At 47.9% G+C, this 26,039-nt stretch overlaps 1 protein-coding gene across 1 annotated transcript in view; it reads right to left on the bottom strand.

Annotated features, from left to right (window-relative positions):
• dnah1 (dynein, axonemal, heavy chain 1) overlaps nucleotides 1–26,039 on the bottom strand; it is a 995,196-nt gene that overhangs the window by 181,285 nt on the left and 787,872 nt on the right. Inside the window, 5 exon segments of the mRNA XM_038812191.1 lie at nucleotides 12,476–12,584; nucleotides 13,617–13,842; nucleotides 15,336–15,496; nucleotides 16,544–16,693; nucleotides 20,562–20,681. Of these exon segments, the coding sequence (XP_038668119.1) occupies nucleotides 12,476–12,584; nucleotides 13,617–13,842; nucleotides 15,336–15,496; nucleotides 16,544–16,693; nucleotides 20,562–20,681 (766 nt within the window).

The following is a 26,039-nucleotide window of genomic DNA, read 5'->3' as shown; positions in this document are numbered from 1 at the left end:
CCCCCCCCCCCCCCCCCCCCCCCCCCCCCCCCCCCCCCCCCCCCCGAGTTGCTGCTGCTACTGTCCCAGTACCCTATCATTGAGCCAGAAAGTCGAGGAAAGGTTGCCACAGGTCCTCTCAGGGTGAATTTGACCTCCTCAAGCTTAATGAAGCCCGCCATGTCATTGATCCAGGTCTCCACGCTTGGGGGCCTCGCATCTTTCCATTGTAGCAAGATCCTTCGCCGGGCTACTAGGGGCGTAAAGGCCAGCACACCGGCCTCTTTCGCCTCCTGCACTCCCGGCTCTACCCCAACCCCAAAGATCGCGAGTCCCCATCCTGGCTTGACCCTGGATCCCACCACCCTTGACACCGTCCTCGCCACCCCCTTCCAGAACTCCTCCAATGCCGGGCATGCCCAGAACATATGGGCGTGGTTCGCTGGACTCCCCGAGCACCTGACACACCTATCTTCACCCCCAAAGAACCTACTCATCCTCGTCCCAGTCATGTGGGCCCTATGCAGCACCTTGAATTGAATGAGGCTAAGCCGCGCACACGAGGAGGAAGAATTTACCCTCTCCAGGGCATCAGCCCATGTCCCGTCTTCGATCTGTTCCCCCAGTTCCCCCTCCCACTTCGTTTTCAGCTCCTCTACTGACGCCTCTTCCACCTCCTGCATAAGCTTGTTGATATCGGATATCTTCCCCTCCCCGACCCAGACCCCCGAGAGCACCCTGTCACTCACCCCCCTCGTGGGGAGCGCAGGGAATCCCTCCACCTACCGTCTAGCAAATGCCTTTACCTGCAGATATCTAAACATGTTTCCCGGCGGGAGCCCAAATTTCTCTTCCGTCGATAAACAGGTCCCTCAGCTGTCTAATGCCCGCTCTATACCATCCCTGAAATCCCCCATCCATGTTCCCCGGGACGAACCTATGGTTCCCCCTTAACGGAGCCTCCATCGAGCCCCCCACTTCTCCCCTATGTCGCCTCCACTGCCCCCAAACCTTGAGGGTAGCCGCCACCACCGGACGCGTGGTATACCTCGTGGGAGGGAGCGGCCACGGCACCGTTACCAGGGCCCCCAGGCTTGTATCCCCACAGGACGCTCTCTCCATCCGTTTCCATGCTGCCCCCTCCCCCTCCATCACCCACTTACGCACCATCGACACATTGGCCGCCCAGTAGTACCCCGAGAGGTTGGGCAACGCCAGCCCCCCCCCATCTCTACCCCGCTCCAAGAAGACCCTCTTCACCCTCGGGGTGCCATGCGCCCAAACAAATCCCATGATGCTGCTGGTCACCCTTTTAAAAAAGGCCCTGGGGATAAAGATGGGCAAGCACTGGAAGAGGAACAAGAACCTCGGGAGAACCGTCATTTTGACGGATTGCACTCTGCCCGCCAGCTATAGCGGCACCATGTCCCACCTTTTAAATTCCTCCTCCATCTGTTCCACTAGTCTGGTGAAGTTGCAAAGCAGGGTAAATTGATGGCTTTCAGATTATATCTATATGCTTTGAACTGCACAGGTATATTGCCTGTAAATGTTTCCTTGCCAATTTTCTTCATTTGTATTTCACCCTCTGTTACCTTGCTTAGGTGACCAAAAGTCACTGGTGGACTATTGTACTGAGTGTCCTAATTAAAAGTGGCCTAATTCTGCTTCTATGTTTCATGGGTGTGGGTTGGGGGGGGGGTTGTGTCATAATATCCACTCATGTATATAATGAGATGCAGACAGGCAGTGATTGACACATAGGATGACCAGTAAGCATACAACACAGTACAGCCAATCACCAGACAGGACACTACCACTATAAAGCCAGAGGGCACTAGGTTTCCCACTCTCTCGGGACCCAGCCACTGAGACAGTCAGAGTCCATGAGCTAGCAAGTGCAAACACCATGCTGTAGCTAGTAAATCTGGTCAGGCTACTACATGGTCACCAGTCAAATCAGTATAGTGTCGACCCACAGCTGAATATGTATAGCAGTTCTATAGTTGAATAAAACAGTGTTGGATCTTCTCCAGTGTTAAACGTCTGTTTCTAACTTCCCTGCATCGAGTGCAGTCCACATTGAACCAACCTGCCTAACACATCAGGGTGCGGCACCATCGGGAGTAGGGTTTGTACAACACATTAAACATCTTTTAGCACAATCATTATGATCCCTCTGTCACTTCCTTCTGCAATGTGGGCTAACCCCCAGACCCTTTGAACATCTCACCAGGCATCCCCTCCCTATGGCGTTCACCCACCCTCCGGCCATGGACATGTCCCCAGAGCTGTGTACAATCCCCTGGGTGTTCGGATGTTGCCTGTGTGGTGTTGCCTCCCGCAGTATTCTAGCACAGTATCCAGCCATCAGAGTGTGATTGGAATGCTAGGAAATGACACTCTCATGCTACATGGCCCGCCCACCCATGGGAATCCACTCGTCATATGTGAAGTGTCCACTTAACCAGGATTGCCAATACCCGATTAGCAATAGCCTTCAGCCGTACAGTTAGAGGCCTCAGCAGTTATGGGTGGTCATTGGAGCAGACGAGCGGGGACAGGGTTTGCCCTTGGAATGGGTACGCACATTCCAGGAGTTGGCATGGTGGTGCCGTGAGCAGTTGCCCCGTTTTCCACCCAGTGCACTCAATCCCCCCCCCCCCCACCCCCCATGGTGACCCACCCCTCCGGAGGGTCTTCCACCCCCAGGCGACGGTCCCCCATCCCCCACCAAGCACTGGGGTGGCAAGCCCAGAACCCCCGGGCTCTTTGCCTGTGAGCAAAGATAGCTACTCACCTCTTTAGCTCCCTACAGAAGCCCTACCGCCAGGTTCATGTTTTTTAAAAGGAGTGCTAATTGGCACCACTGTGAGCTCTTGCTGGAGAGGCCGCTGCAAGAGGGGAGGCCGTTGGATTTGCGGTAGCTCTCGTTAATTGTATGGAAATGGGGCTTAAGTGGTGATAATTGATTTCTTTCCATGGTACAGGAGATCTCGATTTCGCCTACAGCAGCAAGCCGGTTGCATTGCAAACTGGTGCCTGGTGTGGATCCAGTTATTCACCTTCCCGCTAGTCACCTTCCTTGTTTTGCTTGAGCGAGAGTGCAACGAGGCCGGACAATCGTGTCCATTAAGTTTGAAAAGAATAAGTGAGGAGATGAGATAATGAAGAAATAATTAATGCCTATCTTAGATTGTGGTAGAAAGGGAAGAGTGATGAAATTCTGGGAATTCAGTGACAGCAATGAATGCTGCACTTTTGGAACTTTAAATGAAAGAGTGTGAAATATTTAGAGGAGTGATAGTGATTTGATAAAAATAGCAGTTTTGATAAAATACATGACTTCCATATTTCTATTATTATTATCATCCTTCCATTAATATTGCAGCACTTCCAGAAACATTGTACCTGTACTGCCAGATTTATGGGCGGCACAGTGGCACAGTGGTTAGCAATGCTGCCTCGCATCTCCAGAGAACAGGTTCAATTCTGGCCTCGGGTGACTGTCTGTGTAGAGCTTGCACAAGGATGCAGGGGTGCAGCGCGGGGATTGGATTTGATTTATTGTCACATGTACTGAGGTACAGTAAAAAGTATTGTTCTGCGTACAATCCAGACAGATCATTCCATACATGAAAAAACATAGGACATACATAAATACGCAATGTAAATACATAGGCACAGGGAGTTTCTGGTGCTCCTGGCAAATGGAGCACTGTTGGGTCAACATCTCTATATCCGTGTCCAATCCTGACCACCAGACATAGCTTCCCGCCAGCATCTTCATTTTGGAAACTCCAGGATGTCCATAATAATAATAATAATAATAATAATTGTTCTTATGAAAGTCTAGTACGGCAGCCTGTCCCTTCGCCGGTGCTCCACGGTCAACTCCAACAATTTTGATGAGAAAGCCTTCAATTCCCGAAGCTCCCACCAGATGATACACCCTGGCAAGTCACGATTACACGGGGCAGTGACGGGCAAGGAGTCCATGAAGTTCAGGACAGCAATCACTTCCTCTACCATTGGACGCTCGTGGACTCGTGGGTCCTTGGGTAGTGCTCAATAGAGTATTTGGAGGCAGCCAAAAACAGAGCCCATCGCTGAATCGTTGCAGACGCTATGGGTGGGACTACCTTGCCCCCCAAGGAAGAGGCCTCGCAATGACTTGCGATAAGTGACGATAATCAAATGGCGGCCATTGTTGTATTGGTGAGATCGCTTTACACCAAATACGACCACCAGACCCTCTTTCTCGATCTGGGCATACTTTCTTTCAGCCGCAGCCAACGTTGGGGAGGCAAAAGCAGACTGTCACTGCCATCGCCCATTCGATAGGACAAAACTGCCCCAATGCCATACGGCGTAGCATTGCACGTGACATACAATGGCTTGGAAGAGTCAAAATGTGTTGAGGAAGATATCTACTGCTTCACCTTGCCAAGCAGGCCTTCCCCAAACCCAAGGCTGGTGTGTTTTCAGAAATAAGTAGAGGAAGGTGAGGCGCCCATTATCGCGGGGATGAACTTGTGGCTTTTGCAGATGGGGCCCATGGTGGACATCCTAGTCAGACCAGTGATGTTGCATTTGGTTCCACTTTTTCAGCATGGCTATCACCACTGGACTTTTTGAATGTCTGGCTGGGGGAGATGGGGGTGCGGCTGTGGCCAGTGCTCGGAGGGATGTTCCCATGCAAGAATTCTCCTCCATTCTGCTCTCGGTTCTTTGACCCACCCCTGTACTCCTTCTGCCGTAGCTGCCCAGTGGTTCTCCCCCCCCCCCCCCTCCCCCCCTCCCCAACCAACCACTGTGGATTCACAGGGAAGATTTTGCTCTTGTTTAGGTTGAACTGGCCAGGGGTTTTGAGACGTGGAGGAGCAGGTCATCCTCATATAGTGAGACTCTGTACTCTCTGTCTCCTCTTTGAATGCCTCTCCACCCCTTCACCGCACTAAGAGCGATCGTCAGTGTCAGGGCTCAGTTGCCAGGGCAAACAGTAGCGGGCTAAAGGGCATCCCTACCTCATGCCTCTGAGCAGCTGGAAGTATTCAGAACAGGTGGTGTTTGTCCATTCTCTCGCCATGGGAGCACTTTACAGTAGTTTCACCCACGAGGTGAACCCTGACCCAAACCGTTCCAGTACCACTATGAGGCACTTCCATTTGACTCTGTTGAAGGCCTTCTCTGCGCCCAGGGAGGTGATCACCTCTGGTGTCCTCTCCCTGGGTGGAGTCATGATCAGGCACAGGTGCCTGATGTTCGCTGTTGGTGTCTGCCCTTGCCAAAGCCCGCCTGATCTTCCATGACTACCTCTGGCACAGCTCTCCAGCAGCCTCCCATGGGCCTTTGCCAGAATTTTGGTATCAGTGTTTAGGAGTGAGATGTGTCTGTATTACCTGCACTTTGTCGGGCCTTTGTCCTTTTTGGGGATCAGTGATACTGAGGTCTGAGCCAGCGTTGCTGACCGGGTTCCCCTTGATTGCGAATCAATGAACATCTCCTGCATGTGCGGGGCCAGTGCTGGCACAAATCATTTGTAGATGTCCCCCGGGAATCCATCCAGCCCCGGTGCTTTCTTCGCCTGCATGTAGTTGATATTCTCCATGACTTCACCCAGTTCCATTGGTGCTTCCAGGCCCCATCTCTTTTCCTCCCCCATAACTGGCATGTCTAGTCCGTCGAGGAAACTCTTACCTTAGAGTCACCCCCCCCCCCCCCCCCCCCCCCCCCCCCCCCCCCCCCCCCCCCCCCCCCGCCCCGCCCAATGATGAATCGTTGGGAGTCTATGTCAGGGATTTCTACCATGGTTTTCTTTCTAAAGTCTGCATCGTCCCAGTTGGGGGAATACACACTCACAAGCACCACTGGTGCCCCTTCCACGACACTGCTAACCATGACATACCAAACCCCCCCCCCGGGGTCCATAATCGTCTTTGTCACCGTGAAGGTCGACCTCTTACTGAGCAGTATGGCCACCCACCTAGCCCTCAACACACTTGGTACGTCTGTCCTATCCAGCCTCTTCTTACTCTCAGTCAGTCCTTGTGTCACTTGGAGGAAGACTATGTCGGCCCTCAGGTTTTTCAGGAGGGTGATGACTTTGGATCTTTTCACTGGGGAGTGAAGTCCCCTGACTTTTCAGGTGACTCTCCTGCAGGATCAGCCATACTCACCATGTGGACATTCCCTTGCACTCTGGGGTTTACCTTCCCTGGCCCAGGAGCCATCCAAGATTACCGTCGTCACCAGATTTGCCATGTGGATGTGCCCCTGCACTCCAGGGTTTCCGTTTGTTTGTGGGGCCATCCAAAATGGCCGTCTATGCCGTCTTTGTTCCTGTCATCGCTATGTGCGACCTGTTGCATCCAGCATTTGACCCTCTACCTTCCCCTCAGCTCCTCCGATCTCCCCCTGGGCCCGTCTATCCCTCCCGTCTTCCCCTCTGCGCACCCCTTTGGGCTTCCTCATTTCCCACCTTCTTCCCCATATCATCGACCCTCCTTTCCCCCGACTTGGTGTTGTACCACCCCCTTCTGCCAGGCACTCTCCTGGTCGGAAACTGTGCCACGGTGCCCCCCACTTACTTACCCGTGCTAGCATGCTCGCTAATGTGGTACCTGCCCACTGGGAGCAATCTCTCCATGCCCTGCCCATTGTGCTTCTTTCTTTCCCCCAATCTCTTTTCCCGTTTTGATACCTTTCTGCTTTCTCCCCCCCTCCCAGGACTTGCCCCACCCCTTCTGAGACTTGCGTTTGATTGAAAGAGAGGCAACATCATCCCAAGCAATTGTTCATTTGTGTCCATTATTGCTGTTGCTTTCCCAGCCTATTCTTGCAGACAAAATCCCCCAGTCTGCCTGGTGTGATAAAATAGTGTTCCCTGTTATGGTAGGTCACCCATAGTTTAGCAAGGTACTGCATCCCGAACTGTACCTTGCTTTTAAACAGAGTTGTTTTAGCTCCATTGAATCGACCCGGCGCTTGGCTAGGTTTGCCTTATTGTTTTGGTACACGCAGATCGTGTGCCCTTCCTATTGCAAGACTGCATGACAGGATCTTCTCCTTGTCTTGGAACCTATGGAGCTTGGCAATGATGACTCGTGGCGGCACTCTTGATTTTGGCCTCTGCCGCAGTGACCTGTGGGCCCTGTCCACTTCTAGGGGCCCGGGATAGCTTTTGCCCCCAACCAGCTTACCCAGCATTTGTGCCACATATTCTGTGGGGTTTCTGCCCTTGGTAGCCTCTGGCAGACGTTCTGAAGGCAGTACCGGTTCTCTTAGTCCTCCATTTTCCCCTTGAGGGCTCGCTGGGCCACCACCAACCTTGCCATCTCCACTTCCAATGAGGCAATCAGGTCTCTTTGGTCAATAGCCGCCTTCTCGAACTCCCACATCATCGCCTCCTCCACCTCCAGTCACCGCTCTGCACTCCTCTATTGCCTTCTTGAAGGGGCCAAGGCGACTGCCGATCTCACTGTCACCATAATCTCCTTCTTTAAAGGCGTCTCTATGTTTAAGGAGCTCCTGTGTTAGAAGTTCTATCCATTGGCCTATTGGCACGTAGGCTGGCATATGTGGCGGTGATCTGGCTCGCTCCATCATGTCCTGTTCCGACTCGCTCCGTGTGTCCACTGCCTTGACCTTTCTCTCCTGGCTCTTACTAGTCTTATTGTCTTTTTAGCCTCTTTGTGGATTTGAGGGCATATCTCTACATCTGAGGTGGTTTCAGAGAAGGATGGTTTTTTTTTAGTTGGCTTAGTGGCTGATATGTGGGCTAAAATTGCCTAATTCCGAGTTTCTTAAAGGAGAGACACCTTTCCTGTGACTGCTCAGCACATCCCCACCACCGGATGTCCGGCCCGGAAGAAATAACACATTTGTTCAGCGTATTTGTTCCAGTCTTCAATGTCTGCATCAAATGCATCCAACCGCCCAAACAGAGGCATGGCGAATCAAAGAATTCCAAACCTGGGTACAGAAAATCAGGGAGGTGGCTCAACTGAGTCGGTTGCAGCTTCGGCAGCAAACCAGTTTACTCCTCTCTTTGCCAGGTCAATAAGGACATGGGAGTCTAAACCGAGTAAAAGTAAGAATAAAGTTTTATTTACAAATAGTATATTTACACTTGCCGGTTGACCCATATCGGTTACTTTTCTCATCAGTGCCTTACTGGCCGACCTTACATACTCTCGGTAATTGAGATGTCCCTCCCCTAGTGGGGAAGCTCGTACTCCGCAAGGAGCACAGGGAAGACAAGCATTCCCACTCATAGGCCCCGTGCATGATATTACACTAACATTTGTGAATTTCCCTTTAGTTCAATCTATCCACGTCGGAGAAACTTGGACCCAGCCCTGTAAAATGTACTGTTGGAACCAACAATTCTACGGACACGTGCTTGTAGGATTAGAATAGTGGTTTTAATATACTTACAACAGAGCCAGCCTGTTAGCCGTTGAACTTTCGGTGAACTGGCCGGCTGACCCTGTGGCACTGATCTTTATACAGCAGCTCCCGGGGGAGGAGTCCTGGGCGGAGCCAAGGGAGAAGCCCCGTACAACTCTCAAGCATTCCCAGAGCTACTCCCCCTGGAGGTCAGATAGTGCAACTGCACTTACAATATAGACACATGTATATAAAGGTTATAATCCGGTGCGAATCACATTCACCACATGTACCAACCCTGTTGAGTGTGGAAATTCTAAAAGCGCTGGATTTATTTCAGAACTCACATGGATGTATACGACTGCTTTAAAGGAAGACTGATTATTCCACCTCGGAAGTCTAATGTTGTGTCTATGCTTCTTTAATGTGTCACGTGCATCTGTCATGCCATGTGTGTTTGTATGTATGTGCCATGTATCTGTAAGCATGTGTGTAGAATTCTGGCAATCTGGTTTAACAACTTTTGAATTTAAACTGTGGTGGTCTGAGTTTGTGGGAAGGGACGGGGTGGCAGGGAAGTGAGAAAAATGGTTTTGTGTTTTGTTTTGTCTTGTTTAAAATGTCAGTCTTTTTAATTCTGCGAGTTAAGTTGCGATTTTTGGGAAGAAAGGGTTTTCTTTTTCTCTTCCTCTTCTTGTGTAATTTGATTTTGATTTATTGCTTTATGTACAAGACTTTTAAGTTGCGACAGGATGTTTTCCTTTCTGTTAGAAAGATGGTTGATTCTTGCAGGCATAATTTTGCTTAAGCTGCTTGAAGCTTCTTCTATTGTGTTTGATTCTGTTTGAAGGTGATGGGACTGATAAGAATCGGTTAAAGGGGGAAGGGTTTGCCTCGTTGCCTGTGCGTTGGGGGATGGTTTGTTCGCTTTTTGGGATTATTGTTACTGTGTTGAGTGCTTGTGTTATTGTTGGTGTGATAGAATCTGGCAGTTGGCAGGTGTTTTGACGCCAGAGGGTGGGAGATGCTGAGCTAGCTGGTTCACAGGACCAAAGTGGGGGGGGGGAGCTGAGGAAAGACGAAGTGGGGGGGGGGGGGGGAGGGGGATACTGCTAATGGGTAAGGGACAGTTAGGTGACTGGAGATGGAGATCAGATGGTGGTCGCGGACAGTTAAAAGCGGACGTGGCTATGTTACAGGTGACACACTTGAAGCTGGGACACCTAATTAGATTAAAGAAGGGATGGGTTGGGCAAGTGTTTCATTCAGGACCGGACTTTAAAACAAGGGGGGTGGCTATCCTGATTAATAAAAGGGTGACATTCAAGGCGGGAAGGATAGAGGTAGACCCGGGAGGCAGATTTATTATGGTTAGCGGGAAACTAGAGGGAATGGCAGGGGTGCTGCTGAATACATGTGCCCCAAACTGGGATGATGTTGTGTTTATCAGGAAGGTGCTGGGGAAGATCCCAGACCTTGACTCGCACCGGCTGATCATGGGGGGTAACTTTAACACGGTCCTAGACCCGAGGTTGGACCGGTCGAGTGCTAGGTCAGTAAAATTATCAGTAATGACAAAGGAACTGCGGGGGTTCATGGAGCGCATGAGAGGAGTCGATCCGTGGAGATTTGAGAGACCAAGGAGCAAGGAATATTCATTCTACTCCCATGTGCATAAGGCGTACTCTAGGATAGATTTCTTCGTGCTAGATAAAACACTGTTAGCAGGGATTGAGGACACTGAGTACTCAGTAATTGTGGTCTCAGATCATGCACCACACTAGATAGACCTATGGGCAGACACGGGAATGTCCCATTGCCCACAGTGGAGACTAGATGCAGGGCTGTTAGTGGATGAGGAGATCTGTGAGCAAGTCAGAGAGGCCATTCGGGAGTACATAAAGATCAATGACATGAAAGAGACTGCAGCTGGGGTGGTCAGGGAGACACTGAAAGTGGTCATTAGAGGGGAATGTATTTCGATTCGAGTCCACAGGGATAAAACAGCGGTTGGAGCTGGACAGGTTTGTAGGAGAAATCTTACAGGTGGACAGGAGATATTCGGAGTCTCCAAATGAGGAGCTCTTGAAGGAGCGTCGGAGACTTCAAATGGATTTTGGGCTCCTTTCCACAGGAAAGGTCAGCTGAGGAGGGTACAAGGGGCAATAGATGAACATGGGGAGAAAGCTAGCAGGATGCTGGCGCATCAGCTGAGGAAACAGGGGCCGGAGAGAGAAATAGGGAAAATAAAGGATTTGAGGTGTACCTCAAGTGTTCCAGGAAGTGTTCCAGGAATTTTATAGCCAGCTATACGAGTCAGAACCCCCGGTTGGGGAGGAGGGCATGAATTAATTCCTAGGAGGCTGGAGTTCCTGAAGATAAATGAGGAGCTGATGGAGGCCCTGGGGGGGCCCGATTGGGCTTGGGGAGGTGATAGAAGGACTGGGGGTGATGCAATCGGGTAAAGCCCCAGGACCTGATGGATTCCCAGTGGAATTTTATAAGAAGTTCTCTGGATTACTGGGGCCGCTCCGGGTTAAGGCTTTCAACGAATCCCACCCCGCCCCTCCCCCTCCCAACATTATCACAGGCATCAATTTATCTCATCCTGAAGCGTGACAAGGATCCGGAGAGCTGTGGATCGATCAGGCCAATCTCCCTCTTGAATGTAGATACCAAATTATTGGCGCGATGCTGAGGTGGTAGTTTCTATGGATGCGGAGAAGGCTTTCGACCGAGTGGAGTGGAAGTATCTATGAGATATTTTAGGTAGATTTGGGTTTGGGCAGGGATTTGTGGAGTTGGTCCGGCTATTGTACCAGGCCCGGTGGCAAACGTAAGAACTAATCGAGTTCAGTCAGAATATTTTAGTCTTTGTCAGGGGACAAGGCAGGGATGCCCGCTCACCCCATTACTGTTTGCCATGGCCATAGAACCCTTAGCAAATGCTCCGAGAGCAGCAAATACCTGGTGGAGCATAGTGAGGGGAGGGGGAACACAGGGTCTCTCTCTATGCGGACGATTGGGGGGGGGGGGTTGACCAAAATCATGGAGGTATTGGGAGAATTTGGGTGATTTTTCAGGCTATCAATTAATTATGGGAAAGAGAGAGATGTTCGCGATTCAGGCAAGGGGGCAGGAACGGAGGCTGAAGGAGCTACCTTTTCAGAGAATCATAGAATTTACAGTGCAGAAGGAGACCATTCGGCCCATCGAGTCTGCACCGGCCCTTGGAAAGAGCACCCCACTCAAGCACACACCTACTCCACCACATCCCCTTAACCCAGTAACCCCAATGAACCTTTTTGGACATTAACGGCAATTTAGTATGGCCAATCCACCTAACCCGTACATCTTTGGACTGTGGAAGGAAACTGGAGCACCCGGAGGAAACCCATGCACACACGGGTAGAACGGGCAGACTCCACACAGACAGTGACCCAAGCTGGGAATCGAACCTGGGACTCTGGAGCTGTGAAGCAACTGTGCTAACCACTATGCTACTGTGCTGCCCATGGTAGCATAGTGGTTGGGAAGAGTGATTGGGAAGAGTTTTAGGTATCTGGGGATTCAGACGCTGGCGGGGAAGGTTCAGACGGTGGTGATGACAGTCCTTCCGAGACTGCTTTTCTTTTTTCAGTGTCTCCCGATTTTTGTCCCAAAGGCTTTTTTTAGAAGTATGAATGTGCCGATTATATGGGTGGGTAAAACCCCAAGAGTAAAGAGGACACTCCTGGAACGGGCCCGTGGGCAAGGGGGATTGGTTCTCCTGAGCTTTATTAACTATTACTGGGCTGCCAACATATCGATGGTCAGGAGGTGCGTAGTGGGGGAGGGGCCAGTCTGGAAGTGGATGGAGGCAGCATCCTGCAAAGGCACGAGTCTGGAGGTTTTACTGACGGCGCCCCTGCCATTCTCGTTGGCTCGGTTCTCCACAAGTCCTATGATGGTGGCAGCATATGAGACTGGAGGAGGCATCAGTGTGGTCACCGATCTGTGACAATCACTGGTTTGTCCTGGGGGGGCTGGATGGGGGCTTTAAGGTATGGCAGCGGGCAGGGATTGAAAGGTTTGGGGATCTATTCCTCCAGGAGGGCTTTCCAACCTTGGAGACATTGGAGGAGGAGTTTGATTTGCTGGGTGGGATTGGGTTTCGGTATCTTCAAGTGCGGGACTTTGTACGGAGACAGGTCCAAAGCTTTCCTCACTTCCCCCTGAGGGGATTACAGGATAAAGTGCTGTCAAAAACAGGGGTTGGAGGTGGGAAGGTTTCGGCATATACAGGGAATTGTTAGAATGGGAAGGGGCCCCTATCAGAGAGGTGAAGAGGAAGTGGGAAGAGGAGCGAGGAGGGTAGCTGGAAACTGAACTGTGGAAAAAAGCCTTGAAAAGGGTAAATGCATCCTCGTCCTGTGCTGGACTTAGCTTGATTCAGTTCAAGGTAGTCCACAGGACCCACATGACGGTAGCCCAGATGAGTAGGTTCTTCGAGGAGGTGGAGGACAGATGTGGGCGGTGTGGGGGTAGCCAGCCAAGCATGTTCATATATTTTGGGCATGTCCGAAACTGAGGGAATTCTGGCAGGGATTTGCAGATGTTATGTTGGAAGTCCTGGAAGGTAGGGTAACCCCGAGTCCAGAATTAGCAATATTTGGGGTGTCGGAAGATCCGGGGGCAAAGGGGGCCGATATCCTGGCCTTCTCCTCCCTGGTGGCCTGGAGACGGAACTTGCTGAGATGGAGGGACTCGGAGCTCCCAAAATCAGGAGTGTGGGTCAGTGATATGGTAGAGTTTCTCAGTCTGGAGAAAATCAAGTTCGCTCTAAGAGGATCAATACAGGGATTTGCCCGGAGTTGGCAGCCGTTCATTGATTTCTTTAACAAAAACTGAATGTCAGCAGTAAGGGGGGAAAGGGAAAAAAGGGGTGGGGGTGGAAGAGGAAAATAGGAGGCACGGTAATGTTAAATAAGGACAGGGAATTTAGTATACGGGTAATTGGGGATAGGGCGGGAGAAGTGGGGTACGTGGATTATTATTTGTTGTTATTTTTAGGGGGTAATTTGTGCGTCGACCCGCGCGGTTGTTTTAGAAATGTCAATGTGATAAATTGTGAAAATTACAAATGCTTCAATAAAATATTTTCTAAAAAAAAAAGTATGTGTGTAGAAGCTTTAATATTTTTCATATTTTGTTCAAGAGCAGTTGAAAATGTTCACTTCTTACCATATTGAAAAACTGATACGAACCTTGATTTCTCCTGCTTTAACCTTCGATGCCTCCAGGACTTTGATTAATTCCACATCATCCACAGGATTGCCTTCAGAGGTGCTCAGGCGCATAAGTATCTGATCTTCTATTTCTTTCAGCTCACTCCTCATTTTAGCATTGCTGATGATCAACTGATTTTTGGCTTCTTCCAAATCAGGACGTTCTTGTGCCACCACACGACCCAGGAGTTGGTCTTCCAGACCACTGTGGCATTAAGGTACAATTTACAAGTTCCACACTAAAATCTAATGATCTTCTAATTGAATTCAGACTATTATACTTATTGTACTTAAAGTGTAGCAATTTTCTACATTTTCACTTTTAGAAATAGAATCAGAAACTTTTCATTTCTAAGATCTTAATTTCATCACTTCATAAAAAATGACAAATTAGCCCAAATTAAAATGTGGCATGTCAGAAACTGATTTTTTTTCAGTGAACATGCCTCTTCATGCTTGAAGGAGCCAAAAGACATCTCAAAACTATTAAACGGTATATAAAAAACTGAAAGCTACCAACTGAACATTTTACTGGCATGGGAAATAAGAGATCCAGGGCAGCTTCTTACAAATGCAGAGAAGGAGTTGAGTGACCACGTCCAATCCATTCCAGAAATTAGATTAGTGGATGAAAGTATGAATTTTCTTAACATGACAGTACCCAGGTGATTTCTTGCTGGCCCTTCAAGGGTGTCTAAACATGGAGGTACCCTCTCCCTCTCCTTGCAGCCTCTGACTGTGTGGCAGCTTGGAGAGGCAGTTTGTCATTCTTCATTGGATGACAGTCCCAGTGGTGACCTTTTCGTTGGTCACTGCGGTAAAATCCCTCCAATGTCCCGCCATTCACCCACGCAAGCTCCGGACCAACATTTGGTGGTGAGACCCATGACTTGCCAGTGATATTCTGGCCAATATCACAGCATGTATCAGTAATCAGAATTCAATGCTGCTCACTATTCAGTCCCTCAAACTACTTGAGCAGAAACGAGTGGCAGAATGGATGGTAAGGTGTGACGAAGTAAAAGAAACAAGCATGAAGGAGCAGGGTAGGGAATGTGGGCAGCAGCAAGGAGTGGGCAAGAGGGGGAGGGAAGCTGGAAGGAATGAAAGCTGGAGGGAGTGGACAGTGGAGGAATGGATGGCGGGAAGCAGGAGGGAGAGAGCAGCAGGAGGGAGTAAATAGAACATACAGTGCAGAAGGAAGCCATTCGGCCCATCGAGTCAGCACCGACCTAATTAAACCCTCACTTCCAGCCTATCCCCGTAACCCAATAACTCCTCCTAATCTTTTTGGTGACTAAGGGCAATTTATCATGGCCAATCCACCTCACCTGCACCTCTTTGGACTTTGGACTGTGGGAGGAAACCGGAGCACCCGGAAGAAACCCACGCAGACACGGGGAGAATGTGCAGACTCTGCACAGACAGTGACCCAGCGGGGAATTGAACCTGGGACCCTGGTGCTGTGAAGCCACAGTGCTATCCACCTGTGCTACCGTGCCGGAGTGGGAAGCAAGAGGGAGTAGGTGACAGGAGGGCAGCCTTGGAGCAGATGGTTTTGAGTAGATGGCAGGTGCATGCATCAGGGTATAGTGGAAGCCAATTTCATTTTCGTGTTTGGCGGCTGGAGATACAGTATTTTCCAAATGCATTCAAGCACAGCAACACCCCGATATGACAAAGCCCTAAGTTTTTCACCTTGGAGATAGTGTGAAGTTAATGAGAGTGACCCTTGTTGATATCTCAGGGGTGTAGTGAGGATTGGGTAGCTTTGTGGTGATGTACATTTTAAAGTCTTCATGGTAAGGAATGATGGAATCTCCCAGCTTTATGACTGTACTGCCCTGCTGTTTGTAAGTCTGAAACGCAGAAGAAAATACTTTGATGAGATTTACACTAAATATTTTACACACAAGTAGCTATTCATGTGTGGTTTTAGTTGACATAAATATATTTCATATATATACCCAACAAATATACCCAAGATATCCAGTACAGCACCATCGCTGGTGAATGGCAAAATGCAACTGTTCCCAAAAGCTGTAATTGGTACAAAATTATACCATGCCCAAGATTGCAACAAAGCAAGAATTACAACTTTCCAGTGAAGCAGAGCGATTAGATGGCTGCCAAATGTGTTTCTTAAAAAAATAGACTCCATAGAATAATGACATATTCACAATCACAATGCACGTGAAAACACCCAAATCATGCAGCAAAAATATTAATTTTACAGACTCCACATTGACTAGATGCCAACATTCCATCTTTTCTTGTTTGGTAATGCAGAGTTGAAACATTTCAGTGCACAAACCTTTTAAACATTTTTTTACATGTTTGCACACGCACTAGAATTTAAACAGGCCAACATGTGTGTGTCCATCGCGGGAACTTATGTTGTTGCGCAGTTGCACAGAAACATTGTCAGGCCCTTTGTCATCTCACTTAAAAATACTGGGACATTGTTATTTACGTGACAAATATGCGTAATGCATTGGATTATAAACTCTATTGTATTTTGGAAATCAGGTACAAGCAGCCTACTCTATCTCTGGCAATAAGCCACTTATGAATATAGAATGACGGAACACCATTTTCCTTTAAAAAAACAATGTTAATGTTCAGTTCAAACCATGAAAATGTTCTATATGGAGGTTAACAAGTTGGTGCAACTGAGCATCACTGTTAAACCTGTGGTCTTGTCACCATTTATGCACCAGCTGTGGAGCCTCAATGGGGCGGCACATGTTGAGAAATTACCTGGGTGCACCCCATGGTTATATTAATTATGAATGACAGCCACTAGCTACGCTGCATGATGTTATGAATTGGAAGTAATACCCTTTGTGTTGGGACTACGCAATAGGGGTATTTTGACCAGTGTGTGTTTACTGATTTGCTTGTACCATTTTTAGCAATACAGGTTCCAGGGCTGGATCCAGCTCCTCCCCAATGTTCTCCATCAGACATGGCTTCCCAAAACGGATGGCATTCTCCAGACTCCGCAGAAAATCACGGTCAGTTATCTTGAAAATATCTAATCCTTGTTCTTTTTCCTAAAGTGAACAAGAAGATGAGTCAAATTCGACAGTTCCCTGGAGGTAGACCTGCTCTATTCCATGAACATTTGTTCTTGATTGTTTTGACACATATGACCTAGTGGAGAATTGCGGTACTGTACTTTTTTAATGATGGATCATAGATAGGAACATCCAAGTGGGCATCCAGGGGAGAGAGGTAATTGTGTTCAGAACAACTTGATAAAATTGAGGTTTAGATCAGAATGGTACAGTATATATATATATAAAATGTGTAGTAGAATGCACTGGAACTTTGCAGCTTTCTAAGGGCTGTGCTGGGAAATTTTCATTACAGGCATGAAGCATACTGCTGAACTTGCTGGAAATTTGTTGGTAATTTTGGTTTGGAAGTCAGTGAATCCTGGAAGGCCCAGTATATCAGACTACAGCTGTGAGTAAAACAAACATTCTTAATGGTGTCTTCTCCAAGTTGTGGGGTGAGGGTTCATACATAAATATTTGGGAAATAAATTCTGTTTTTAACTTATTTATTTATTTTTAATAAATTTAGAGTACCCAATTATTTTTTTCCAATTAAGGGGCAATTTAACATGGCCAATCCACCTAGCCTCCACATCTTTGGGTTGTGAATGTGCAAACTCCACAGGGACAGTGACCCAGGGCCGGGTTCGAACCTGGGACCTCGGCGCCGTGAGGCAGCAGTGCTAACCACTGGGCCATGTTTTTAACTTATTATCCCACCTACATTGATTACTCCTTCCCAATAAGCTTTCCCAGTGATTCTAACCTTTTCAGTCCCAGTGTTATAGATTGATGGGTTTTTGATGGTCTGACATATGTCACTGGGACAGATGTTGGATATATATTTTGTCACCAATTTTTGGGTTGTGGGGATGAGATCCACGCAGACATGGGGAGAATGTGCAAATTCCACATGGACAGTGACCCAGGGAGAGTGGTCGTGTATTCCTTTCTGGTTGTGTCAGCTTCATTGCCACAACTTTGTGTAATTGGAGTTCTGCTACATCTTTGGTAATGTTTAAAAAAAATTATTATTTTTTTTTCAAAATATACAGCATCCAATTCTTTTTTTCTAACTAAGGAGCAATTTAGCGTGGCCAATTCACCTACCCTGCACATCTTTTTGGGTTGTGGGGGTCAGATCCACACAGACGTGGGAAGAATGTGCAAACTCTACACGGACAGTGACCTAGGGTTGGGATTGAACCCGGGTTCTTGGTGTCGTGAGGCAGCAGTGCTAACAACTGTGCCACCGTGCTGCCCTCAAAATGGTTTCATGGTCATCATTTGACTTTTATTTCTACATTTTTATTCACTTCAAATTCATCTGCCATGGCAGGATTTGAACCGGGACCCCCAAAGAATGACCCTGGGCCTCTGGATTGCTAGTCCAGTGACAATGCCACTATGCCACCACCTCCCCTCACGTCTTTGGTAAAGTTAATGCCAAGGAGAAGCTACAGCATAAGATTACATCCGGTAATCTTAGAAGTATAAAATTTATCACTGTGACTACCAAGTCAATTTTATAATTTTAATCATCTCAGGACTCGTCTGACTATTGTTGGGCAGTAATTATGATTATTTGAAAGAATCATCATTTATCGGATTTCATACCAATGACGATGTCAACAGACTCCATATTGAGTATTTTACACTCCTGATTGGCAAACAAGGCAGACCTCATCCAAGCAAGTTCTAAAGGAAAATTATGTAATATTCATTTGCTGCAGGGGAAGAAAGTTGGTGGGAATGGATTGGTAGTAGATTGAAGTCACTGGATAAGGAAGTGTTTAATGGTTGGTCAACTACTATCTATTCCAATAATGCTTGTAATCTGACATCAAAATCTGAAAGGAAAAGATCAAGCTATAGTTTAGAGTTTTGATAAAGGATCCCACCCTTTATCAAGTGCTGTTGGAAATGCTTTATGGTTTTTATTTTTGCAGCAGCTGCAGTGGATTTTAGTTCTAGTGAAATAGAATTGGTCACAACCACCACCTCACCAGTGATTTGATACTCAAATTAGGTTGCAACCTCTTACATTTCTGAAGTGTTTTGCATGTTGTAGAGAGGTATTTTCTTGTCTATAGACTTGCACTGCCCAACAACTTCATTCACATAAATATCTAAGAATGTATTACACAAAATGTCTGTTCGCAGGTTAGTTTTAGATGACATTTTTAGGAAATAAAACATAGTCACAAGTAGCTAACAGATTTCCACATATCCGCCGGGAAGCAGTCAATTGGCTCGGATGTGCGGATAGAGACTTCAACTCCTTCCTGCCTCTTCCCTCATTAAGCCTAGGGTGGGAAGGCCGTTTAGTTGTCCAACCAGCAGTGGATAGACAAAGGGAGACGAATGTAGGAAGTCAGAAAAGCAAATCCTGTCAAGTTTGCTTGCAGACTCCTGGGAGGAGTGGGCCCGAGGTACTCAGTTCTTGATCAAGAATCCCAGCACTTGGATGGGAGGCAGACGGGTCCGCTGACAGTTACTGTCTTGTCCTTTCTTCTGACTTCCTACCCACAACACGTCCTCTGTGGCCATTGACCCCCTGCCTCTGATCCCCAGCCTGCCCTCACTCATCTGTAACCTGTGTCCCTCACTGATTCAGAGCTTCTGGTTGGTGCATTGCCAGCAGCTACTACCGTTCCCCTGGTGGCACTGATGGCGATGACCAGATGTTAGTGACCGAGTAGCCAATAACTCTCAGTGGGGAGGGTGTGTGTGTGTGTGTGTGTGTGTGTGTGTGGGGGGGGGTACGTGGAGTTTATCAAAGAAAAGCACTGACCTCAGACACAACTGCACAAAGCTGGTTAGTGAATGTCACCTTTAAACAAATGTGAAGTGGGTGCCATGAGATTCTTGCGTACTGCTGACTTTATTATGGAGGTAGGACTTAATTACAACTAATTTTAATATAATGAGTACTCATGCCATAGCATAGGATATTGGATCGGATAAGGCTCAATCTACCACAAACATTCTGCTGACTTAGGGAGGAATCTAACGGCCGTGTCCGACTCAGGATACAATGTGGCTTGTAAATCATCACTACGCCTTGCGAGATCAATGCTGCGATCTGGATCAGGCCCACAATGGGCGGGATCCAAATATGCATGTTAAAGTGTGCAGTAAGGCACTCGCCGGATCTAACCAGCACCCGGGACCAAATCCCCTCATTGAGGAGACCCCAGCCGAGCTCCGTTTAGCACTGGTCTCCACAAACTGGGACCAGGCATACCGACACTTGAGGGATTGGGGGCCCTGGGTGGTTGAGCTCTGGGCAGGGTGGTATCCTGGCACCCCAATGTCACCCAGGCACATTGGCATTGCCAGCCTGGCACCCTGCCAGTGCCAACTGGCTACCCTGACAGTGCCACCTGGGTGCCAACCTGGCACTACCAGGATGCCCAGGTGTCTCCGTAGCATTTTGCCTGTGCCAGGGATCACACCCAGCGGTGCCCTTCCCTTATTGGGTTGGATGTGAGGGGCATGATGACCACCTTATAGGTGAGTTGGGGGGTTGGGGGAGGAGGCTGCAGTGGGGACTGGCGGCCCGATTTCGTCCTACACTGGCGAGCGGAGCCTCATCAGTGCAGGAAATGGGTTTAAGTACAGCCTCTGCGGGAAGTTCCTTGCCGAGGCCCTGAAATGAAACAGAGTCCCATTCGATAGTGGGGCCGTTCTGGAAACTGCAGAACGGGTTGGGAGGTGATGCTCCCAATGTCACAGTTGCAAATCATACTGTGGTTCATATCTTCTAATCTTTGAGGAGTGTGAAGTTTTTACTGCAAGGCCTGATGAACTAAGTCTTTCTTAGGGCAATGTCTCACATATTTAAATCGATTACACCTACCAAATTTTTTACCCATTTATTTGCTTGACCTTGTGGATCAATAAATAGTGGCCACCGTTGAGTGTACTGTGTGATTACTCCATTTTCCACTGACAATGCATCTTTCGGAAGACCTGCAATCTGTGGAAAAAAAAAGAAATGGCAGCACGTAACACTTAACCAAGAGTAAAAGGACATAATATTAGAAATGGAGATACGCCATTCAAGAGTGAAATCTGGAACAGGTATTTCATAAAAAGGGTCATGGAAATCTGGAATTCTGTCTGAAAAGGCTGTGGATGTTGGGGCAATTGAAATTTGTCAAAATCAAGTTGAGGCCATGATCCAACTGATGGCTGAACATGCTTAAGGGATTGAATAGCCTTGTCCTCTTCCTAAATTAACCACTTAATAATAAACATTTTATAACCTTTATTAGTGTCACAAGTAGACTTGCATTAACACTGCAATGAAGTTACTGTGAAAATCCCCTAGTCGCAACACTGAGGGAGAATTCAGAATGTCCAATTCACCTAGCAAGCATGGAACATTTACACCCAAAGCAGTTTTGGAATATGCAAATTGTGGTTCTAGTCATCACATGAGCAAGAAACATGATGGAAGAAGGTGGAAGAGAGTATGTCCGGGGTGCATGGAGTCCTTAATTATGCGGATTGTCTTTCCGAGGCAGCGGTAATTGTAGACAGAGTCAATAGATGGCTGATTTGCTTGATTGTTTGGGTTACATTGATGATCTTTTGTAGTTTTGTGCGGTCTTGGGCAGAGCAGGATCCATGCCAAGCTGCGATACAACCAGAAAGAATGTTTTCTATGGTGCATCTATAAAAGTTGGTGAGAGTCGTAGCTGACATGCCAAATTTCCTCAGTCTTCTGAGAAGTAGAGTCGTTGGTGGGCTTTCTTAACTATAGTGTCGGCATGGGGGACCAGGACAGGCTGTTGGTGATCTGGACACCTGAAAACTTGAAGCTCTCAACCCTTTCTACTGTGTTCCTATTGATGTAGATAGGGGCATGTTCTCCACTACGCTTCCTGAAGTCAATGAAAATCTCCTTCGTGTTGTTGACATTGAGGGAGAGATTATTGTCGTCCCACCAGTTCACCAGATTCTCTATCACATTACTGTACTCTGTCCCGTCATTGTTTGAGATCCAACACACTACGGTGGTGTCATCAGCAAATTTGAAAATCGAGTTGGAGGGGAATTTGGCCGCAGTCATAGGTGAATAAAGAGTATAGTAGGGAGCTGACGACACAGCCTTGTGGGGCACCGGTGTTAAGGATGGTCGTGGAGGAGGTGTTGTTGCCTATTCTTGCTGATTGTGGCCTGTGGGTTAGGAAGTTCAGGATCCAGTCGTAGAGGGAGGAGCCGAAGCCAAGGCCACGGAGTTTGAAGATGAGTTTCGTAGGAATAATAGTGTTGAAGGCTGAGCTGTAGTCAATAAATAGGAGTCAGACATAGGTGTCTTTGTTATCTAGGTGTTACAGGGTTGAGTGCAGGGCCAGGGAGATGGTGTCTGCTGTGGACCTGTTGCAGCGATAGGCGAACTGCAGAGAATCGAGGCAGTCCAGGAGGCTGGAGTTGATTCGTGCCATGACTAATCTTTCGAAGCACTTCATAATGATGAATGTCAGAGCCACTGGACGACAGTCATTAAGGCACGCTGCTTGGCTTTTCTTTGGTACAGGATGTTAGCTTCCAGCTGCTGTTGAGTAAAGATTAAAGAATTCTGTTCCTTTTCACAAACACCTTTATTTTCCTTGAACACAGCTCGCTACAAAACTCTATCACCACATCACATACACCCAAAAACCACCTGCAGCCTCTTTACATATCAGTGTCAATTATTTGATACTTAACATCAATGAGACATCTAATTTGAATGACTCTTAACCCATTCCTTAACACAGAGATGATGGTCATTGTCTTGAAGCAGATAGGGATCTCAGATTGTTGTCAAGAGTGGTTGAAGATGTCTGCACCGGTTGAAGATCCGTGCAAGACCTGAGTTCTCGTCCGGGTACCCCATCCGGGCCAGTGGCTTTCCGTGGGTTGAACTTCGAGAAGGCTGCTCTGACATCTGCAGTGATGACCTCAGATACAAGTTCAGCCGAGGCTTCTGTGGTGGAGGGCGGGCTCTTGCTGACCTCTTGCTCAAAGCGGGGATAGAATGCGTTGAGCTCATCAGGGAGGGGTGCGTTGGAGCTGGTCATTTTGCATGCCTTCATCATGTAGCCTGTTATGTCTTGTAGGCCTTGCCATAGTCAGCGGGGGTCCGTGTGGCTAGCCTGGAACTCGAGCTTGGTCCGGTACTGTCTTTTGGCATCTTTGATGGATCACCCTGTTCATTTGAGAGCAAGTTTCGATTAACTATAAGATAATAAGGATTGCAACAGATGGAGAATATGAAGGTAGAAACACGGATCAAAGCACTTCCAAAACAAAAATTCATCAAATAAAACAACACTATAATAAAGACGCTTTCATTCACAACCCAAAAAACTGCTCCCACCTTCGGAAACTAACCTCTAGCTGATACTTTGACCATTCTCCTGTTGTTGGGTTCCAGAGAGATCTGATCACAAAATACCCATTGTTTTTTTAAATAAATTCAGAAGAGTATCCAATTATTTTTTTCCAATTAAGGGGCAATTTAACATGGCCAATCCACCTACCTTGCACATCGTTGTTTTCACTGGCGGGTGAAAGCAGAACTAGGGGGCATAGCCTCAAAATAAGGGGAAGTAGATTTAGGACTGAGTTTAGGAGGAACTTCTTCACCAAAGGGTTGTGAATCTATGGAATTCCTTGCCCAGTGAAGCAATTGAGGCTCCTTCATTAAATGTTTTTAAGATAAAGATAGATAGTTTTTTGAAGAATAAAGGGATTAAGAGTTATGGTGTTTGGGCCGGAAAGTGGAGCTGAGTCCACAAAAGATCAGCCATGATCTCATTGAATGGCAGAGCAGGCTTGAGGGGCCAGATGGCCTACTCCTGCTCCTAGTTCTTATGTCAGCCTGCGCCAACAATGCTGCCCGTCTAAACTAAAATCTTCCCTCTATTCCCATCCTATTCATGTGTTTATCAAGATGCCCCTTAAACGTCAATATCATCCCTGCTTCCACCACCTCCTCCGACAGCGAGTTCCACTACCTTCTCTGTAAAAAATATTGGAAAGATCTTCTTTGCAAAGCCACACACCTGTAAATATCCAAATATATCTGCCCGTGAAAGTCCAAATTTCTCCGCCAACTCCTCAAGGCTCGCAAATTGGCCTCCCAAAAACAAATCCTTCATCACAGCAACCCCCTTCTCCTCCCACTCCCTAAAACTAGCATCCAGCTTCACCAGCCTCAACATATGGTTCGCACAGGCCAACTTCAATACCATCACCAATTTGAAATTGTCTCCATTTCTTCAATGTGGAGGCCACCACCGGATGCCCTGAGCACTTTCCCGGAGAAAAAGGTAGCGAAGCCATCACCAATGCTCTTAGCCCCGACCCCTTACACAAGCCCGACTCCAGCCGCACCCATAAAGCCTCAGGAGCCACACACCATCTCAGCATCTTCTCCGCGTTCGGCACCCAATATTAATATATCAGATTTGGCAATGCCAAACCCCCCAACTGCCGATCCCTCTGAAGTACCGTCTTCCGAATCCTAGCTACTTTTCCCACCCCAATGAATGTCAAAATCAATCTCTCCACTCCCCCAAAAAGGGTTTTGGCAAATAAAGCGTCAAGCACTGAAATAAAAACAGAAAACGTGGCAGGACACTCACTTTCACCTACTGAATTCTGCCAACCAAGAACAAAGGGAGGCTGTACCATCTCTGCAAATTCGCTTTGACCCTACTCACCAGGCTCTTAAAAGTCAATCTCCTAAGCCAGGCCCAATCCCGGGCCACTTGCACCCCTAAGTATCTAAAATAGGAACCCATAAGATGCAACGGCAACACCCCCAAATTGACCCCTCACCCCGGCTGAGCAACCGGGAAACACTCAATTTTCTCCCAATTCAATTTATACCCTGAAAAAGCCCCAAATCGCTCCAGCAATAACATGATATCACCCATTGTGGGGTTGCATCCATTACATATATAAAAAGATCATCAGCGTGCAAGAACACCCTGTGTTCAACCGCCCCCCCAACCCCCCTTACTACCCCTCTCCACCTATCCAAAGTCATCAGGTCAATGGTCAATGGCTCAATCGCCAACGAGGGGGACATAGGGCATCCTTGCCTCGCTCCCCTGTGCAACTGAAAATATCCCAAGCTCACATTGTTTGTATGAACATTAGGCTTAGGTGCCTTATATAATAACCAAGCCCACACCCCAACTTAGGCCCTAACCCAAATTATTCCAACATTGTGAACAGATATCCCTATTCTACCATATCAAAGGCCTTCTCAGCATCCAGTGCCACAAAGGCCTCCTGCTCCCTCTCTTTCACTGGGGACAATACCACATTCAACAGTTGCTTCACATTAGACGACAATAATCATAAACCCCGTCTGATCTTCCCCAATAACCTGTGGGAGACACCCCTCCAACCTCAGCGCCAACGCCTTAGCCATCTTTATTTAATAATGAAATTGATGGTAAGATTCACACACCGCTGGGTCCTTGTCCTTTGTTAGCAGAAGAGAGATGGCCGCTTGCATCTCTGTCTCCGGGAGAGACTCCCGAGCACCAAGTCCTCAAACCACCAGCGTGGCGCCAAACGGTCAGCAAATTTTAAACAAAATTCCACCAGAAATCCATCAGGCCCTGCCCCTTTACCCATCTGCATTTGCCCAATTGCTGTTTGGATCTCCTCCACCCCCAGTGGTGCCTCCAACCCTTCACAATCTTCCTCCTCCACATTGAGACACTCCAAACCATCCAAATACTGCATCATATCAGATTCCTCCTCCGGCGGCTCCAACCTTTAAAGATTCTTCTAGACGTCTCTAACGCCTCATTAACTTTATCCATAATCAACACTAACCTATTCCCAAATTCGTAGCATCTCCTGGGAGGCCGCGTCGCCTCAGCTTGCCAGCCAAATATCAACTGGCTGTCTCTCCATATCCGCACATTATCCCATCGAGCGCTGCAACTGCTGCACTGCCTTATCAGTGCATAGCAGATCAAATTGCATCTGCAACTTTCTACGAACCAGGAGCTCTGCAGTCGTCGGGTCACTTGAATACCTGCCATCCACCTTCAGGATCAGGACCTTGTCCACCATCCGCTAGTGCTCCCCTCTCGTCTCCCTAATATTCTGTGTTAAATTACCTCCCCTCGCACCACAGCCTTTAGGATTTCCCACAGTACCGAGGGCGACACCTGTCCATTCTTGTTGAACCCCACATATTCATCAATCACCCTAGCCATTCTCACATAAATTCTCAAATCCGCTAACAGTCCCACATCCAAACTCTATGCTGCCTGCTAGGCTGGCCCCATCTCCAAAACCACATCCACCAGGTGCG

Source organism: Scyliorhinus canicula, chromosome 11 (genome assembly GCF_902713615.1).
Source record: "Scyliorhinus canicula chromosome 11, sScyCan1.1, whole genome shotgun sequence".
NCBI lineage: Eukaryota > Metazoa > Chordata > Chondrichthyes > Carcharhiniformes > Scyliorhinidae > Scyliorhinus > Scyliorhinus canicula.
The sequence above is the reverse complement of the archived record's forward strand: the minus strand, read 5'-3'. Positions and strand labels throughout refer to the sequence as shown.